At 42.3% G+C, this 20337-nt stretch overlaps 2 protein-coding genes across 2 annotated transcripts; one reads left to right on the top strand and one right to left on the bottom strand.

The window, feature by feature from the left end:
• The first annotated feature begins 1937 nt into the window (after window positions 1-1937).
• On the top strand, window positions 1938-3539 carry rag2 (recombination activating gene 2). Its single transcript, XM_069162887.1, has one exon. The coding sequence runs from the start codon at window positions 1938-1940 to the stop codon at window positions 3537-3539; it is 1602 nt and encodes a 533-aa protein (XP_069018988.1).
• A 2490-nt stretch (window positions 3540-6029) lies between these two features.
• On the bottom strand, window positions 6030-11228 carry rag1 (recombination activating 1). The gene is made up of 4 exons (XM_069162780.1): window positions 11177-11228; window positions 9823-10171; window positions 8612-9738; window positions 6030-7777 (listed from the first exon to the last, which is right to left on the bottom strand). The coding sequence occupies exons 1-4, from the start codon at window positions 11226-11228 to the stop codon at window positions 6030-6032; spliced, it is 3276 nt and encodes a 1091-aa protein (XP_069018881.1).
• Window positions 11229-20337: the final 9109 nt, after the last annotated feature.

Genomic DNA, 20337 nt, shown 5'->3' with positions numbered 1-20337 from the left:
CACATCAGATGCAAAAACAAAGCTGTAATTGTGTAAGTGGAAAGCAAAAAATACTGAATATAAAACAGACATAATGAAAGGACAGGCTATTTTTTAATAGTGTTCGAGTACATTCTGTTTTAATGTTTGAAGTGGTTGCTGTCAACATACTCTTTTGTTTTTGCTTTAAACTGCTCCATAATTAATGAAAACAAGGAAACAGTTTGAGTAGGTCCGGTCATAGGCTTCAAAAATAATGTGTGAATTAGGAGTCCTAGCCTTGGTGAATAAACTATCATTTCAATCATAAGTTCATTATCTTAAGTTTCAACCATTAGTAAACAGTTTGGCATTGTGGAGAATAAAAACCAAAAAAAAATCACAATAAATCAAGTACAAGATGTTAAGGAATTTCCAAATTTCCTTGTTAATTTCCTCGTTAAAGTTGGAAGCATACTAATGAACCCTTAGCTTGTCTAAATATCATAAAATGGTTGTTTGCATCAGCCTCAGTTAATATAGTAATTAATATAAGATGGTTGAATAGAGGTATTCTTTCAGACTGTGTTATTTTGAGTTTTGTGTCATAGATGTTGAGGAACATATATTGCAAACACACACACACTGGATTTCTATGTATTGTTAATGTCTGTCTGCTTCCAACCCTCTGGCATTCAAAAATCATATCAAAAGTGTGTCCTGTTCTTTTTCTGGTGGAGAAGAGACTGTAATTTTATCAACATGCATGTCCCCCACATTATAGGTAATGTTTCCCATCCTTGTTTAATAATTTATCTTGCTTCTGTAATTTAAGCAATTTTTGTATGTGTGTAACACAGTTTATTTATTTAGCGTAAACATCTCCTCAAAGAAAGTTGTAAAAAATCAACAACACAAACGTATGAAGACAGTTAAGAATTTTGTAAAGGTATTATAAAGGTATTGAAGGATTTCTCAACAGACAAGAGTCTCTCAATAGCCAGTTGTATCTTCTTTAATATAACTGATATCCACTGATATGATTGAAGTGACTCAGTAAACACATTCAGACAGCACACCTGCCAGTGAACAGCAGTCACAGACTGTTAACCTCAAGATCTGCAAGTGTTTGTGAGTCAACGAAGCTTCACAGACTCCACCACCGTCTGCCTTTGTCAAAGTTCAGCCACATAAACACCCCTTAAGCTACATTGTGTAAGATTCACTCGAAAGTGAGCTCAAGCACTGCATCCTGCCACTGGCTGCAAGGTAAGCAAACTAAAAGTTATTGCACTGTTTTTAAGGAAGAATTAACAATTGTAATGCTGTGACTTTGTGAGTCTGAGCTTGCATGTGAAGTCATACTCATATTGCCGTTAAAGACTTTAAAAAAAAGACAATTATTGAAGGATAAACATTCCTATAAAATCATCTCCAGAAAGTCTTTAAATGCTCCTGTCTTGTGCTTCAGTTTAAGGTCTAGATTTTTTCTTTGCACTTTTGTGTGTCATTGTAAATTGTTACTTTGTTTTGCAAACCACCAGCAGCAGCATACAGACAGCACAGCATATTATGCAATAATAGTAATAGTAAGTTTGTTTTGATAAGTGTGCCAGCATTGTAGCTTAACTGCTTGTGACTGGTATTCATTTTATGGCATCCTTTACCCATTATTATCATTTTTATTCCATTATTATACCATGTAGTGTATAAGTATTATCAAAATGTTGGTGTCGGTAGCTGTTACATACGCCACCATTCATGATTATACAAATTAATTGTGACTTGCAGCAAGGATGAAAGACATTTTGGCATCTAAAGTGCATGTTATGATTGCATGCATTGTTCTTCCATGTGTTATTGTATAAAACAGGAAGTAAAAATGTAGAACCCCTGCATGAATGAAAACAAACACCAGCTGACTGATACATTGTGTTTGTGTGTTTTGTCGCTGTTTTGACGCAGGCACCTGCCGGAAAATGACCCTGCAGCCATTAACTCCAGTGAACTGTGCAGCCCTTCTGCAGCCCGGCTGCTCTCTGCTGCAGCTAGATGGGGAAATTCTCCTGTTCGGCCAGAAAGGTTGGCCTAAGCGCTCATGTCCGACAGGAGTGTTTGGGGTACGATTCAAACATGGTGAGATGAAGTTGAGGGCCATCTCCTTCTCCAATGACTCGTGCTACCTCCCTCCATTACGTTGCCCGGCTGTTTGCCGCCTCGACCCGTATGACGGGTTCCCAGAGAGTTATCTCATCCACGGTGGCCGCACCCCAAATAATGAGATCTCATCTGGCTTGTACCTGCTGACCATGGATAGTCGTGGCTGCAATCGTAAATTGATGCTGCGCTGCAAAGAGAAAGAACTGGTGGCAGAGGTGCCAGGGGCCCGATACGGCCACACGATGAGCATGGTTCAGAGCCATGGGAAGACAGCCTGTGTGCTGTTTGGGGGTAGGTCCTACATGCCTACAGCAGAGCGGACCACAGAGAGCTGGAACAGTGTAGTGGACTGTCCTCCTCAGGTGTTCCTGTTTGACCTGGAGTTTGGGTGCTCATCTGCTCACACTTTACCTGAGCTCAGTGACGGACAGTCTTTCCATTTAGCCCTTGCCAGAGAAGAGTGTGTCTACTTCATTGGAGGTCACTCACTCACCTCTGACTCACGTCCACCTCGACTGTTTCGCCTGCGAGTTGAGCTTTTGCAGGGCAGCCCTTTACTTTCCTGTGAGACCCTAGAAACTGGCATATCTATCTCTAGTGTCATTCTCACCCGCACAGGCCCCGCTCACAGATACATTATCTTAGGTGGATATCAATCCGACTCTCAGAAGAGGTTGGAGTGCACCACAGTAAGTCTGGATGAAAAAGGGATCCACTTTGAGCCCCTTGAGACTCCCAAGTGGACCCCAGATATCCTCCATAGTCGCACTTGGTTTGGTGGCAGCACTGGGGAGGGAAGCATCTTACTAGCTTTACCCACCGAGGGAAGGCCGTCCCAACCGGATATGCATTATTTCTATCAAGTGAGCTTCCAACAGGAGGGCGAATGCACAGAGGAAGGAGGAACGCAGGGCTGCAGCCAGGAGTCGACAGATTACGACGACTCGACTCCCCTTGAGGACTCTGAGGAGCTCTACTTCGGTCGTGAGCCACATGAGCTGGAGGACAGCAGTCACGGAGAAGGGGATACTTACAACGAAGATGATGAGGAGGATGAATCGCAAACAGGCTACTGGATCAAATGCCGCCTCGGCTGTCAAGTCTGCCCCAACACATGGGAGCCGTTCTACTCCACTGAGCTCCACCGGCCGGCCATGATCTTCTGCTCCAGAGGGGAAGAGGGACACTGGGTCCATGCCCAGTGCATGGAGCTGTCTGAGACTCTGCTGTTCAGACTCTCTCAGGGCAGCAAAAAGTACTTCTGCTTGGACCACGGAGGCTTACCCTACCAGGAGTTGACCCCACCTCGACAGATGGTGCCCCTGAAGCGCACCCCAATGAAAGTTAAGGACAGAAAAACCCCTCTGATTATCAATATGTCCCCCACCAAAAAAAGCTTTTTCAAAAGGCTTTTTGACTGACTCCCCTCTCATGATGATGTGTACCCATGTTTACCATTCACAATGTTTAGTATATCTCATGTTTATATTCAATGAATAAATGGCCGATCATAAAATGCTGATCTGTATTCAATGTGAAACATTTTGTGAAAGAACCTTATATTTCATGACTATCAGCTGTATATTGTTATTGGGATTTCACATTGTGTGACAAAACAATGCAGGGCTCTGGGCATTGTTTCCAGTTTTGTTTTTTATCAGCTGTAAAACAGGTCGTTGTTATTTTGTTTCTTTTAAGTACTACAGGTTTTATTTCCCAACACTATCTTCTTTATATGGTTCTGTCTGTAATTAAACTGACAATTACTCATTAAAATTTGTGATGGCAATAAACTCGAAAAAGACTCAACTTCTGTATCTTGGCCTGTTTATTTCTTATGTGTTTAGCCAAACAGTGTTTCTGTTTTATCAGTTTTATAACAGTTGCAAGTTATTTTGTTTTCAAATGAGGGCCACAGTGAAAAAGTGGTATAATTAACACTAGCTCTGGCTTTGAGGGGCCAAATGTACCTACATTCATTTTACGGGAAAAAAAAAATAAAAATAAAAAAATAAATTGATAAATAATGCACATTATACAGAAATGTAGTCAGTTAAATCTGCATTCAGAAAAAGCATTAAAAAGTCAACAGTGTCTTTTTTAGGGGTTTTCATAATCTTTGTGACGACATTTTAGCATGTCTCTCTGCAGTGTTTCTAGTTTGTGTTTTTATTATCTAACATTTTGTTGTTTTTAGGACTACAGTAAAATAAAGCAGTTTAAAACTGTCTTCCAGGGACACAGGAAAATGTGCGATGATATAATGTCAAAACAATAAATCAGTCATCAATTGTTTAACAAAAACAAACTAGAAGGTTGAGTCTGATTTTGTCTTTATTTATTCTTTCGTGAAAACAGAGATTAAAAAAGTACAAAGTTAAAGATAAAAAGTAACTTTCCAAAAGATGTTGTCTGGTTAAGAAATAGAAATATCTAAATGCAGTGTTGTATTTGAAAACAAACAAAATGTGAAAAGGTAGTACAACCTTAGTGTAATATTTAATTGCATGCAAAATAAATCACCAGAGGAAGTCCTCTGCAATCCCAGTAAACAGTTTAGCGGATATTTAGTGTATGTATGGTAGCACAAAATGAGGAAATACACTGTGAAATGTGAACAAGTGGTATTTTGTGAATCATCCATCATCCATTACTTTGGAAATGCAATTCATTGCAGGAAAAACAAATATGAGACAAGTTGCAATATAATGCACTCTAAAACATGGTGTTGTTGTGGGACTGTGACAACTATGTAATGAAATGTGAATATTTCACAGCTGTCATCTGGTTACACTTATGACAGTAAAACAAAATCAAACATTCAAGCAAATAAGAAAACTAAATTGCCTGTCACAATTCAAAATGGTGAGGGCAGAAAAAGACAATATAATCAATCAATCAAACAAATAAAGTTGCCAACAAATCAGTTTACATCAGGTCTTTCTGGCGACCACCCATCCCTCTTCTCTGTCAACCATGGCAGTGAAGAAATATCAGCTGTGAAAAAGAGCCAGGTTATATACAGAACTCAAGAAAAATCTCTGCCTGCAAGAGAGTCCATGGGGTATTAGGCTACGTAATGGACCATACTGTATTCTTATGATATCAACAAAAAGGTCAGTATATGCTTTATAAGAAGAATTCAAATAAGTATAATCTATCCTCCACTGTGAAAAAACTAAAATAGATAAAAATTGGTTCAAAGTGACCTGGCATCTATTTTGCCCCTCAGGGATCCCACGATAAAGCACTAAAGTCATCTTTTTCAGAGGGCACTCATGAAACAAAGAACATTTGGGTCTCTGTGATTGCATTTTTCTCCAGCTAAAATGATATATTAATACAGTGGCCACAAATGTGGTCTTTTTAACACAATTTTGCTCCATGACTTACAGCGCTTTCATCTGTTTCCATAAATATCCCCTCAATATAAATTCATAAATGTGTCATATTCTTGCAATACAATAAAATGCACCATATTTCACAGATGGTGAAGATAAAAAAAAGAACTAGGAAAAAGAGAAAAGACAAAGAAACTTACAGTATATTTCTCTTCTGTCCCATCTTTGCAGTGTTGTAACTTAACAAAGCAAGGCAATTCAAAGACAATGTAGATGCTCAAAATAGTAAAGAATTTGTCTGTTCAGGTGAAAAACTTGGTTCTTTAAAGAAAATCTTTTGTTATTTCCAACAACAATAAATTAATACAGATACTTGAATCACAACAAAGTACTTTTTTTTTTTTTTTTTTTTTTTTTTTTACATGAAAATATGTCTAGCCTCTTACCCAAACCGGAATGAGACTGGCTCCTTTCATTTCTCGACATCAAAGAGTAAGATACATACACATAGAGGCAACTGGCAGATACAGCTCTTAAGATCAATCAAATGTTAATACTTGAGAAAAAAAATCAAAAATCGGTCACTTCCAGAGACATATCCTCGTCATCCTGTAGCTCTACCGGGTCAATGGTAGCTTGGAAAGCTTTGGCAGAGTCCTTGTGGGCCTCCATAAACTTTTGCAGGTACTTGGACGTGTAGAGCCAGTGATGTTTCAGCACGTCCTCCAGCTCAAAGGCCTTTGACTGACGTGCATTCATCTTCCGGAAACGCCTGAACAGTTTGTTTGCCGACTCGTTCCCCTCGCTGGCCCAGGCTCCAATGGATCCATCTCTCTCTATGATTTCAGGCACATGGGCCAGGGTCTTGTGCAGGTAATTGGTTATCTTTCCATTGTACCTATATTTGAAGGTAGAGGAGAGGAGGTCGGCAAAGCGCTGGGAGTTAAAACTGTAGCGGCACAGCTGGTCAGGGCACTCCTTGGCTGGGCAGGTGGCACGCCACACAGGCTTCATCTGGATGTAGAGCCTCATGAGCTCCCTCAGGGCCTCTCTTCTCTCCTCTGAGGGCACCAGCTCACACACCACCTCCATAGTCTCCAGGGTCATTAGCCTGCGGGCATAGTTCCCATTCATCCTCATTACCGGTTTAAGCTTCATCTTCTTCCTCAGCTGTTTATCCAGGGCTGCCCTCCAGCTGCGGCGTTCCTCCCGGCTGGGGTTCACCTTTTTGTACACTTCTCCAATCTCGTCCTGGAAGATTTTGTAGAATTCAGTGGCATTGCCAATATCGCAGTGCAATGCATCCATTGTGGGGTGGGTGTCCATGAATGGCTTGGTAGAGACCCCTTTGACCCGGTCTCGCAGCTCATCTGCAGACTCAGAGAAGGGATTGGTTCTCCATATTTCATAACGTTCTAGGTTCTCCTCATGACTGCGTGTGATGGAGTGTAGCACCATGTTTTGAGAGGCGTCTGCTCGACTGGAGTCACACAGAGTGCAGATGTATGACGACCCTGATGCCTCCAAACCCTCCAAATCTCGCACCATCTTCTCATCGTACCCCGTGCCCCTGAAGTGAAAGCGAAAAGAGCGAGGCAGGCCACCAATGGATAGAATGAGCCTGCTCTCTTTCATTGCATTGCGCTCTGCAACTACAGGCCCCAGGACAGCTGTGAGTGTCTCATGGTCTGACTCATCCACTAACATGAGGCAAAGGGGCTTGCAGGACATTTCTGAGTTTGGCTTTGGCTCGGTGAAAATGGTAACCTCCTCCTCACAATCCTCCGCCAGGACAGACACAGACATAACAGTGAAAGAGAAACGTACAGCCTTCTCAGGAACAACTGGTCCTCCACCGTGCTTTTCGCTGACATCACCCATGCCATCACAACACTCCTTGATCATGACACTGAAGCCTGAAGTGCAAACACTGTCTTCCATCCCGCTCTCTCTCAGCCCCTCCATGATGTCCTCCTCCAGATCCTTTAATGCTGACACCAGTGCCACATCATAGCGAAAGCGTCGAGTCATGGTGTCAGCCGGGGCGTCATCCACCGAGGGAACCCATCCAGAGACCCCATTAATAATGCCAACACTGCAAGATGCAGACACATTCTTGAGAGCTGGCTGCCATTCAAACTGGTGAAAGCCGGGAAGAAGCTCCTTCTCTGCAGCTCGGAGGGTGTGCAGTGGCTGAAAGATCTGGCGGCCACTTGTGGCTTTGACAGTCCGGTACATCTTGTGATACTGGCTGCAGCTCAGGAAAGTGTTGACCCGAATGGCGAGGCACACAGCGGGATTCAACCCAAAGCCTCTGCCTGCAGAGAGAAAATGAAAGGAGAGAAAGTTTCAGAGGGACAGAAACAGGCAAAATAAAAACATGAAAAGAAAGGAAGAGGAAGGGATTGGTACATGAAGAGAATTATTTAACACCAAACTGCAGAAGCCCATTTCTAGTGCTTTGAAAAGAACTGCAGAATCTAACATGTCCTCATTTGATATCCCACATTTGGAGTAATTTCCAGTACAAGACAGAAAGAATCGCAAATTTAACACCCATATGTGAATGTATCATTGTCAAAAGCCCACAAGCCCATGATTACAAAATCCAATATTTCCTAATTTTCAAATGTTATAAGGGGACAGAGGGTGAATCAGTGAAGCTGGCAAAAGTGATGTATTGGCTGCAGATGAAAACAGACACCAGCTGGCTTCTATTCCACAGAGAGGAGGATGGTGCTGTCTGTGTAATTTGCAGATACAAGAGCTGCTGATGTTGTTTTGATTCTAACAGCCCCTTCACAAGAGTTGTTATTCTGCATTAAAGGGAGTGTGAGAATGAGAGACTGACAGACAAGACGAGTGAGAGTGGGAGAGAATCACGGAGGGGTTGGGCGTGTAACAGCGGTGGTTCAATAGACAGAGATGGACAATAATGAAATGCTTTTCAATCAAAATCACAGAAAACTTTCTTCTCTCTCCTCACTAGTGAACTTTTCAACCCATTGCTATTTATGAGATAACTGTATTCCTCAGAGGTAGGTGGAAATATTAATGAGCAAACACTATCATAACTTTTTTTGTTTGTGTCCCTGTTTCTGGGCTACAGAGGGCTGTGTTGACTGAACAAAAGGTTTATAATAGCCTCTTACCCTGCATCATGGCCTCTAGTTCATCTGCCTGACGATGTTCATTCCCAGATCTCAGTGCGAGCAGGAACAAAGTCAAACACACAGACTTCAGGTCACCACCTTCCTCTTTGTCCGAGAACACCTTCACCTGGTTCTTCAGATCCTTCAGCCGATGCTTCTGTGCACGACGGGTTAGCGAGAGCAAGTGCTGGCGGGGTCTTCCCCCTTTGTTGGCTAGCAGGTAGTTGTCGAGTTGTGATAAATGTTGGCTGGTGTCTTCCTCCAACTCGTGGCTCAGACAGTGAGCCTTAAATGAGTCTAGCCTTACTTGTACTCCACAGCCGTCATTGGGGCAGTGCAAGGGCAGGAAATACAGGGCTGATAAGAAGGTTTTGGCAGGTGGGGTGAGGTCATCAGGGGCACAGGGCATGTTGCAGGCAGGGCAGTGAGGTCCCAGAACGTGGATGAATTTTATAATACAGCTGCGGCAGAAGAGGTGCCCACAGGGGGACTGAGCTGGATCAGAGAGCAGGTGGTCACACACCATGCAGGTGAAAGAAATGATGAAGTCCACTGGGAGCTTCTCAGAGATAAGCTTGGTACTTAGGTGCTCTTTCTGGCAGTGTGTGATGTTCCTCACCCACTGCTCTCTCGGGATGCTGGGTTTCCTCCTGGCCATGAGCGCAGGACCATGACGGTCTCCGTACGGCCTCAGAGCCCTCTTCTCACCAATAGCAATGCTGTCTCCGTGGTCCCACCTGGTCCTCTTTGCCAAGCTCTGAGCTTTGGGAATTACTTTCCTCCTCTTCCTCCCTCTCCTGTGGAATGATGGTTTCCTTGGGGAGCAAAGGTGGCAGGAGGAAGAGTGAGGTTTCCACTCAGGGACTCTTGTTCTGGTGAAGCTGCAGACCCCCCCTCCTCGTATGGCAGCCATCCAGCAGCGATGGCAGAAAGAAAGAGGGTGGACAGATTCTGTGTCCTCTTTCACGTCCACTTTGAAGACTTTAAGGATGACCTCTGTCCAGGTTGTAAACTTGCAGCCCATTTTACGGAGGGCACATTTGCTGGCCTCATCCAGATCTCCATGAACATCGTGCACTGGTCCTTTGACTTTCCTCAGGACCATTCCACAGATGCGACACAAGCACCTTCATAGAAGAAAACCAATGTAGTTAAATTCATAGTTAGAAATGTATAGAATATTGTCATTAAGTATAGTTACATTTGATTACCTGAGGTGGTTCATGTGGATTTCCATTTCCTGCAGCTTTATATCTACTCTCTTGCCAGGGCCCTCCACATTTTCCTTTCCTTTTCCCCCAAGGCATAATTTCATAACACTCCCAGGACCCATACAATGATCTGACTTTATATTTGGAGCTGCAGGAGGTGAGATCCCTAACGAGCATCCTTTCGCAGACTGCGTCTCGCTGGGAAGAGGGGCCTTCTCCATGGATTTCACCCTAAACAGTTTAAACTTCCACTGAGAGAACTTGGAGTGGGGATGGTGGAGCTCAGGTGGCATGGAGGATCTGGGACCATCTGTTTCCAGGCTTTCTGCTGCCATGATGGCACTTAGAGCTTAGCCCCTGGAGAGGAGAAGAGAGGAGAGAAGCTTCATTTGATGCACTGTAAAAAGTATGAAAATAACCTCAACTGTCCATAAGATAATGGATACAAAGAAAAGATTTGAAGGTTCAAATCCCTGAGAATTTGAACCTAGTCCCTTCTCAGTGTTGAGCTTATGAAACAATCTAAAAGCTTTACTTGATTCCTGTTGGATTTATACACCATGTACCCTGAAATCCCACTGAACGGAGGAGAGTGAGCCCTGACCTAGACTGCTGTATTATACCATAAGTGGCATTTAGATCTTGTGTAAAATGCATGAGACAAGCACTGGGGGATCGATACAACACCAAAATCTTCATTTCTTCCATCTTTAGACCCATCACTCAGGGAGACATTGTGACTTTTTTTTCCTTTGACACAGCAAGTTTGCTAAATGGGCAACCTTATCCCTGCAGGGCTGTCAATCATTTATATTAGTCATTTTCTTGGCTGGAGAGAAAAGTGGAGCCCTGGGAGCCTCAAACTGGCAATTTGAATGTGAGGAAAAATCTTAGACACAGCAAAATAATTTCATAATACATAGATATTGACCAAACAGGGGGGGGGAAGAAAACAAGAAAACATCATATTGAATACACATCATAAAGAATTTTTCCAAAAACAACATTGTTCAATTCAGAAGTCATATTTCAACAGCCAAGTACTCTTATGATACAGGACAAGTAAGATCAATGACACTGCTGCCTCCCATCCTTTCTGGGGTCCATTACCAGCTCTGACGATAAAGCAAACAATCCTAGAAACTGTGACGTCTTACCATGGCACACCTATAGGACACACACGGTAGAATCTTCCGTCTATCCATCTTTCAGTGTCCTCGCAACGATATTACCCTCGGAGGCATTAATCTGTCAGTCTCCTCCAATTCCTGTCTCTCTGTGTGCTTCACATGCTGAACTCTCCTTTGAGACAAACAGCTGAGCCTGTGTGCATGTGTGTCAGCTGGGCTCTTACCTTGTTTTTCAGTCTCAGCTGGCGTTAGCTCCCTCGGGGGCCCTCTCCGCATGGGAGCACAAGGGAAACCCTGAAGCCAGGCCTTACACACTACATGTACTGTATATGTTTGAGTCAGTCACAGCTTGGAGCCTCTGTCACCAGGAGTTGTGGTTCCACACAGTGGGATTGCTCCTCTCTGGCTCACTGTGCCTTGTATTTATACCTTTCATGGAATCCCAACTGTCAACTCCTGCCACCTGATACAGGCAGCTGACAAAAAAAACTAAAAAACAAGGTCAACCCCAAAGCACAGTTGCAAACACATGTGCATGTACAGAATCCAACAGTATACCCCAAACAAACAACTTTTTACCACAACACACTGCTCCTCAGCTGTAAACTCTTGAATGTCATCTCTATCTTCCTTTCCTCATATCCATCTACAGGCTCGCCTCAGCCAGGTGGTTCACTGTGAAAGAAAAGGGGGTACTGTTAAAGGCTAATAGTGCAGAGACACAGCAGATCATAGAATAAGTAATCAAGGTAGATGCTGTAGGATTTTTAGAGCAAAAATAAATTAAAAGATTTACATAGAATTACGGTATTACTTCGCCAACCAGTTAAATTGCAGTTTACAGTCTATTCTGACTGTATGATAAGATATAAGTGAAGAATTTGAAGGAATTTGTCCAATAAATCAGATTCGGACAGAACACAAAGTCGTAACCATGACAGTAGACAATGCTTAAAAGGTGTATGTTGCTGCAAAGAAGCTACAAATTCCAGCACTGAATATCCATATAATGACCACACCTAAGATTACTGTCATCAGACTAGTGTCTCCTCTTCTGTTCCTGAGTTATGGTGTTAAATAATGGCCACAAAAGTGTTTCTGCAGAACATTATGGTGTCACCGTGAAGTGACCTTTGACCTTTTAGATATAAAGCATCGTCATTTTATCTTATTATACATTTGTGTGAAAATTTGTCGTGATTAGCGCGTTAGTTCTTGAGTTATGGCCACAAACAAGTTTTGTGAGGTAACAGTGACCTTTGGCCCCCAAACTATAATCAATTCTTTCTATACTATATAAATCAAACAAACTATAATCAATTCTTATATGTAATATAAATCAATCCTTGAGTCCAAGTGAATATTTATGCAAAATTTGATGAAATTCCTTTAAGGCATTCCTGAAATATTGAGCCAACAAAAATGGGACGGATGGACTGATGAAGGCAGCATAATGCCTCCGGCCACAGCTGTCATCACAACGGAGGCACAGAAATAATAGGAATTGTCGTAATAATAATGACAGTCATAGTTATTATTGTCATTCTAATTAGTGTTCTAACTTATTCCCTTGCCATCTTTCAGTATTTGTGAATGATGTATTAGCAATTCAGGTGGTGACTGCTGTGAATCAAAATGACAAAGGCAGTGACACAAGTGACTCATATTAGGGTGAATACCAATTAGTGTGTGTGCCGTTGGAATATGAGTGTTCACTTGGCAGTTACACTTCTGATAATTTAGTTTTCAAAGCAACTTGGAGAGGTGCAATGAGGCTGCAAAGCTACAAAACATAAAATACAGGATACTGTCTATTGGAATTATCTTTTGTTGCCATTATTTTTGTCCACTCCTCTTAGTTTTTAATCAGCTGTTGATCTCGCAATAAAGCCAGCACTAAAGCAGCATATTTCATTCATCTCTTCAATTACTGTCTCTGTCAGCATTCAGAATGAGTTTTAATTAGACAGCATTATTTGATGTAATGTCTCAGCAGGTATGGGGAGTATTTGCCCAAGATCATTCTTGTTTGTAATTATCCAGGGCATTAATCTGGAGTACTCACCACAGGTGCCTGTTGCTGCTGCATTGTCTTTGCCAGCCAAGTCATTAGATACACAGTCAGTGGGCACCAAACAGTTGGGTCTCTCCCACTCTTGTCAGCTTAACAGGGGAGCAGGATGAATACTGGCAGGCTTTGCAGGTTATATTTGGTGCATATGGCCAAGTGTGACCTAAGACAGCAGCAGTATATTTTTGTTGTTTGTTTCTTTCTTTCTGACGTGCATACCTATTCACAGGTAATGCTGAAGAGCACATACAGGGACAAGTTTGTAAAAAAAAAAAAGTGCTGTTTTCTCAGCCTATTCAAATCCATCAGACACAGCTGAAAGATCTGAAGTGCACAAATGCTTGATTCATTACATTTTCAAGAACAAGCAAATGATGGATTGTAGCAAGATGTTCGAAGCCTATTTATAGTTTGATATTTAGATTTATGATCGCCAAGTAGCCACATGTTTGCAAGGTAAACGACACACCTAGCTCTGTGGGCAGACAGGGACAGAGCTGCAGATGTCTGCCTGACAAACAAGCAGTGACCCTCCGAGACCCTCATCTCTCTACGCCTGCTAATTGACTTGTTATTGATCAACTCAAAGACAGTCTGATTTATGGGCGAGAGGACTTGCGTAGACAGCCACCTGGCATGGAGCGGAGTGTTATGAATGTGAGGAGCAGGCTCTGGGGGACTAGAGGCTGCAGTTTAGGAGGACATGCAGGAGTTTGCAATGCACCACCGAACTGACACCTTGCACTGGGAGAGAGTGTTTTTTTTTCTAATATGATAAATTCAAACAACATTGTGGCCCTGTGTGTGTGTGTGTGTGTGTGTGTGTGTGTGTGTGTGTGTGTGTGTGTGTGTGTGTGTGTGTGTGTGTGTGTGTGTGTGTGTGTGTGTGTAAGCATGAAGCAGGTGTGTGTGTAGTGGGAGGGATGAGTGGGAATGTAGCTGGACCAGTACATTTGTTTGGGAAAGGGGGATGTGGGGACAAAAGAGGGATAGAGAGAGCTGTGTTTGTATCGGTGCTGGTGTGTGGGTTATGACGGGGAACAAGACTAAGTAAATATTTTTTAAAAAGTCCCACTAATCCATCCTTGAGAAACTTCAGCATTTTTACTTTTGTTTCTGAGTGTAAAACAAAGAGACAGACAGGGAACAAGAAGGACAAGGGAACAAGAGACAAGGTGTACTAGGTGAAAGACAGAGAAATGGGATATAGTAGTGATCTTGTGTAAAGGAGTTGCACAGGATAACAGGCTTAGCTCAGAATGGAGAACACAAAAGGGCTTAAGGCTGATTGCAGGCTGTGACAAGGAACGGGGGAAAGAGATCAAGCTTTCCAGGCAGAACTATGTAAGCCAAAGGTCCAAAAAAGATCCTCTGACAGCTCATAGGAGCTTAAGGAAAAGTGTCAATAGCAGACATGGACAATGAATGAATTCCACATCAGCATTGTTATCTTCCTCACAGGGAATAAAATGTCAACGATGTCCACATTTGAATAGACCAACCAAAATTGCAGCATGATATTTCAAAATGTCATGAAGTGTGTGGGCATCTTTGTGATTGTATTAAGGTTAAAGAGTGCATTTCGCTCTCATATTTCCACTGTGTGTCATGCAATATATTGAGCATTTGGAATGCAAATTTTTTTTATAGAAATTTTATAGCACGTTTGACGACTTCTGCAGCTTCCCCCAGCCAATTCACCTCCCACTGTCCACCTTGTCCATCCCTCATCTGCCGGAGACATGATTTGGTAGATTAATGCTCAAAGAGGTAGACTTCAGTGCAGAGCTATTCGTCAAAGCTACCTGCCAGAACAAACCCTTTACCCCACTACTCAAACCCCCCCTCATTCATCTCCCCCGTCTCTTCTGCTCAATGTCTTGTTTACCCTCGTCTCGCCCCTCTCCTTCTTCAGGTTTTGTTAAAAATCAAATATGTGATTGTTCCAATGAGGTGATTAATTACTGGCTCTCGCTCTCCCTCTGTACCACAGGTGAGTGTGCTTACAATCACACAGTGACTTCCACTTGAGTGATGCCGTCTTGAGGTCTTGCGTGACCCTGTATGACTTGGCTGCACCACTTGTCGGCTCATCCTGACTGATGGAGCTTTAACAGAGAGCAGAGACATGCCGCAACATCACGGCTTCGACAAATAACATCCCCCCCACTATCTGCTGACAGCCTGACACCACAATATCTTCCATGTCCAGCTCTCCAAATATTCATTCTGTTGGATAGTCAAGTCTTGGGACCATATTAGTTCATTCCAAGTCTTGCATTATAACTGTCCCCGAGGCACTGCAGAGTTATTTTGGTTTTGGACTGGTTCCATTCGTCTCTTCTTTTCTGGTATGTTAGACAATGTGGAGAACAACTTAAGTTACAGAAACTGAGCGTGCCCATTTTAAGAACCCTTTTTTTGAAAAACAAACTAATCCTATTATAGCCAGATAGGCTACATAGAGGTCAATAACATGCATAGATTGCTGTGTGAATACATGGCAGGATTGTGCTGGAGTATAGCCATCTGAAAAGCGAGACCTGCATCTGAGCAGACAATCCAGATGGATGTTGATCCACTCGCAGTAAACCAAAAGAAATTAAACCCTAAGCCAGATTCAGGAGCACTCGAGTAGAGTGGGGAATCACAACCAGTATCTTTAATCAAAATAACAATGCTCTTTAATTCTGTGTTAATTAAATGTAGATTTCCCTGATTGAAGAGGAGTACTTTTGATGCAAAGGGACCTCCAGTCAGGTAAACATCTACTCCTTGAATTTGTCTTGTGTTTAACCACGTATTAGTTCTCTTTTCCCAAACTGCCTGGTGATGGTTTACACAGAAGGTCTGTCAGCTGAGGGATAGTATCTTGCAAACAACTCAAGATTTCAAACGTTCAGGATCCATGAAGGGAGGATTTCTGGGCAAATTGTTAAACACCTTCATGAGTGGGTTACATCCACACACTTTTTTAAATGAAATGAGAGTAATATTGAATTTGCAGCACTAAATTTCACACTATTTGTCTCTTGACTGGTCATTCTCCCTGTTTCTTTTCCTCCCCCCTCCCTCAGTCCCCTTTCCATCAATGTAATGAGCAAATCATGGCCACTAGGGAGAGATGTAGAGAGAAAAATTGGTCCCATTATGTGTCAAGCTGTGTGAAAAGAGCAGTGCTGTTGTCTGTCAACTCTAACCCCCAACTGTCGCTGGTCTTAACTTCCCACCAAACACAAAGAGGTCTTTTCCCGCACATAGATCTGCTTATTATTTCCCCTGTCTTTTAACTAAAAAGTCCATTATAGGAAATGCCAGGACAGCCGTGCCCTTTTCTGCACTAGCTCTGCCAGAGCTCAGACAAGGGAACAATGGACACAGTAACGTGCCGATTCAGGGCTGATTTAGAGTGACTGGTCTTAAACCTGACTTATAGAGTACAGTAATTATAGGAGGTGAAGGGGGGAGCTGCTAAGGATGCTGTGGAAAGGTGGGGGCCTGTTGCAGAGAAGTTGCTGTCATTTGGCAGCCAGTCCAGTTGGAAAGAGAAATAGCTATTGGAGCCAGAGGCTGGGTGGCGAAACATTTATCAACCAGTCATCGCAATGATTCACATGATCCAGCAGGGAGCCATTTTTTTTACCAGTCCAGTCTCTCAAGGCATCCTGCTTGGCGGAGAGGATGATGATAGCTGTGGGCTTCAAGAGCACAGGAACAGACATGTACAGTAATTGTTTGGGAACAGTTGTAGCTCTTTTTCACATAGTCATATGTAGTCTGTGGATTAGACCACACTGAGAATGAATTGAACAGTTGAGTCCAACTCAGGCGCATATGGCATTTGTTCACTGTAGCAAAGAGACGCCTCAGGAAGGGACTGTCAAACATGTGGTCCCTGTAGTGGTTGGAGGGGAAAGTAACTATCACTGAATACATAAAGATCACAAATAAATAGACCATCCACCTGCTCAGCAACTGCTTTGGGACCGGGTAGATCTGAAGGTATTGATACAGTTTTGCATTTGCTGGCCTGCCTGTACAAGCAAGTATAACAGTCTCTGCATAAGCAAACAAATTCCTAACTGAATAGGGAATAAGGGAGACCGGCGAGAGAGCCCTGTGATACCCTTCTCCTAATAACGATGACAAAAATGCAATTCTTCTATTCATTCTCCCCCCCAGTCTTCCCTTACAAACTTTCTCTTTTGGCTCCTGCGGAAGGCACCATTATAATATACACAGGTTTTCATCCCTTCCATTTTTGTGAAAGACCTGCAGGAAAGACGGGGAGAGGAAAAGCGATGGGGACTGTTTATCTAGTCAGGTGGTCTAACGTGTGTGGAATAGATTTAAGCTGAAGAGGAGGCCGTCCACACAGTGGCAGTTGGTATCAGTAAATTAGAGAATGACACTCTCAGTCACTCATTTACTGTAGAATTAACAAGAAAGTAATACTTCACCTATGGGGACATAAACTGACAGTTTGCACACTGATGAATCATCCTCATAACTGATGCATAGACTGTCACATAATGACAATGACACAACTATTAAGATGAAACATACATTATGATCAGCCCAGTCTCACATCAAAATACAACAGCTACATTGGTCCACCGCGCAAAATACATTAGTTTCACAAAAGCAAATCAAAAATTGTGAGATGCCTATGTATAAAACTGGGTTGTCGAAGAAAAGAGTCATGTGATGAAGCAGAACAAGTGACAGTTGTTGCCCTCAAATGGGGTCATATTTACAGTGTTCAAGCTCCCTTTGCTTGTTATTTCACAACGGACCTCAAAACTTTCCTGAAAGCGCTGAGTTCACGAGTTGTGACTTATTTTATGTCTTAACAGAAATGGTGGAGGTTACAGAAGTTCATCTTAGTTATTAATTTGAGTCTTTAGTTTTTCTTTGTAATTTAATTACACAATGAAGAAAAATCTTGATCATACCAACAGCCCTAACTTTTCCCTCTGTAATTAAGCCTTTAAATGTTTTGCATTTAGCTTGCTAAATTGTTAGTTTCTGTGGCTTCTGCAAGCCATCAATGTGTTCTCATGCCTTGATCACTTGAGCACCAAGCATACTGTGCAAATGACTTTCCATATCATAACCACGAGCTCACGGGTTCCATTTGAATGCAGCAGGTGTATGGATAAAACACAGGACTTTCCCCGAGGAGAGCGGTGTTCAGGTCCGTGAGAAAGTAAAAAGCCATGCGGTTTTATTTCAAGGAACTTAAGTAAACTTTATACAATACAATACCGACGTGTTGAGGTAAATGCTAACGTTTGCATGTTAAAATGCTAATGTTTTACAGGTATCATTTTTACCCTATTCACCATCATAGTTTAGCAATGAAAATGTTTGCTAAACAGCACAAAACACAAAGCTGAGACATAACAGTTTTGTTGTTTTGTTATAAACCAAAGTATTGGATGTTTACATGTTTACAAAAAAAATCAGGGAATGACTAAAGATACCGACGAAATTCATGACAATACAACCAATAGTTAGATGGATGGAACCATAAATGTCCGTACAACATCTTAAACCTGGTACCGATCTATTGAGTAAATGTTTATATATTTCCCAAGTGTGAAAACTTTGACCTGCTTCCACCAGAGGACAGTTCAAGAGATCAGCATTCTGTGGTTGAAGATTATTTGCACAGAATTCCACAGCAAACCAATACCTACATATTTTTGTCTTAACCAAAGTGTTTCGGCCAACACGGTAATCCTGGTGTGGCTAAAAGTAAAGTGCATGAAAAAAAATGTCTCCACGTGAGACAAAAGTTGCTTTTGGAATTAAAATAGTAAACTGGGTGCAAAGACCAAGTGATTTTGTGCACAGCCTGAGTTGCTGTTTGTTTACATTGTCTCATTCTCATATCTCCTCAGTGCCTTTTAGATTATTCACCCATGTAAAACCCAACCAAGTTTCAATGTCTGCCTCTCATACAATTTTTTTTTCCCCTCTGCCCTCTCTCACTTCACTTCCTCATGCCATTGTGAAAAGGTGTCGGACTCCCAAGTAGAGCAGAGTCCGTTATCGTAAATAGGCCAATAAGTAACTTCACACAACGTGTCCCCAAAGCAAGCACACTCTATATGCAAAGCAGAAACACACTGTTAAAGAAACTGGTGCCAAGTGATTATATTTGTAATTTAATTTCCTTGGTCACACAGAGATAAGAGAAGGGAGAGGCTACAGTTGGCCGGGGATGAACAGAGTGACGAGAATGTGACTATAGCTTCATTGTCTGGACTGAGATGTCCAAGACGACACCACTTATGAACAAGCGTACCGGTGGGCAGATATGGTAAACGCACAGGGATTCGCAAGTCTAAACTCAAAGACAAAAACAATGTTGGTGCCAGAGTGGAGAGAATTACACAACGCAACAAAACAAAAACCTGCACTCTCAAATCCAGTGTATGAACGTAAGTGCAGAATAATCAAGAAAATCTTCCTTCCTGATCCAAGCTCTGTCTGTCTGTTTGTCTTCTTCACACTCAGTTCTGCTAAACAAATGTAATCAGCAGGGTGGTCTGGGTGGGATGTCAGTCACAAAGAGCAAAGGCTCATTGCAGATTCTACAGGCAAGATGTCCCTGCAAGAAAAATGACTGAAGGACACAAGGTGCACCCTCCCCACATCCTCATCCACCTTCTCTCTTTCTCCCTCCCTCCTTCTGTCTGCCTCTTCTGAGAATATTGGACTGCAGACATCAAGTTTCCTGACTTCCATTTTCAAAGAGTGTCCACTTATACTGATGACAATGCAGCGGAGTGCACAATACCGCAGTGGTCAATCTCTGCTTTAGTCTACATCAGAGCATTCAGGGTTACGGAGAGCTGATGATGAGGGATGGAAAAAAGGAAGAAAGGTACAAAGTTCATCAAAATCTGACACTACATGAGGCAGTACAGAATACAGGGACAGTGTGAAACTATTTTGTGACATCTCAAATCCTCTCTCCCCCTTTGTTCTCTCTTCCTCTGATCTCTGTGTCTGTTACTCCCCTGCTGTCTTGTCTTTCTGCGTACTTCCTCTGTGTCTTCACTTTGAACCCAACAGCATTAACCTGTCAGGAAAGTTACAAATGTTCTGAGTGAATTATGTAAACCACAGAGAAATAAAACTGCAAAAAGCATGAAGCTCTCGCTTTATTTCATAATTCATCATGCTCCTGGATCGAGCCAAATAAAACTTGACTTATTAAGCAGTCCGGCACATTCGGGCTCAAAATCCTCTGAAATATGCTCGAGAATATTAATCACACTTTGTCTACCTCGCAAATAAAAA

Source organism: Embiotoca jacksoni, unplaced genomic scaffold (genome assembly GCF_022577435.1).
Source record: "Embiotoca jacksoni isolate LCO1_2020_lvr unplaced genomic scaffold, fEmbJac1.0.p SCAF_3, whole genome shotgun sequence".
Taxonomy (NCBI): Eukaryota; Metazoa; Chordata; class Actinopteri; family Embiotocidae; genus Embiotoca; species Embiotoca jacksoni.
The sequence above is the reverse complement of the archived record's forward strand: the minus strand, read 5'-3'. Positions and strand labels throughout refer to the sequence as shown.

Bases quoted from the DNA above. Each gene is read 5' to 3' on its own strand.
- rag2 (XM_069162887.1), top strand. From the start codon at position 1,938: ATGACCCTGCAGCCATTAACTCCAGTGAACTGTGCAGCCCTTCTGCAG.
- rag1 (XM_069162780.1), bottom strand. From the start codon at position 11,228: ATGCGGAGAGGGCCCCCGAGGGAGCTAACGCCAGCTGAGACTGAAAAA. The intron at 10,172-11,176 runs GTAAGAGCCCAG...CCAGGGGCTAAG, and splicing joins AGCTGAGACTGAAAAACAAG to CTCTAAGTGCCATCATGGCA. The intron at 9,739-9,822 runs GTAATCAAATGT...TCTTCTATGAAG, and splicing joins ATCCACATGAACCACCTCAG to GTGCTTGTGTCGCATCTGTG.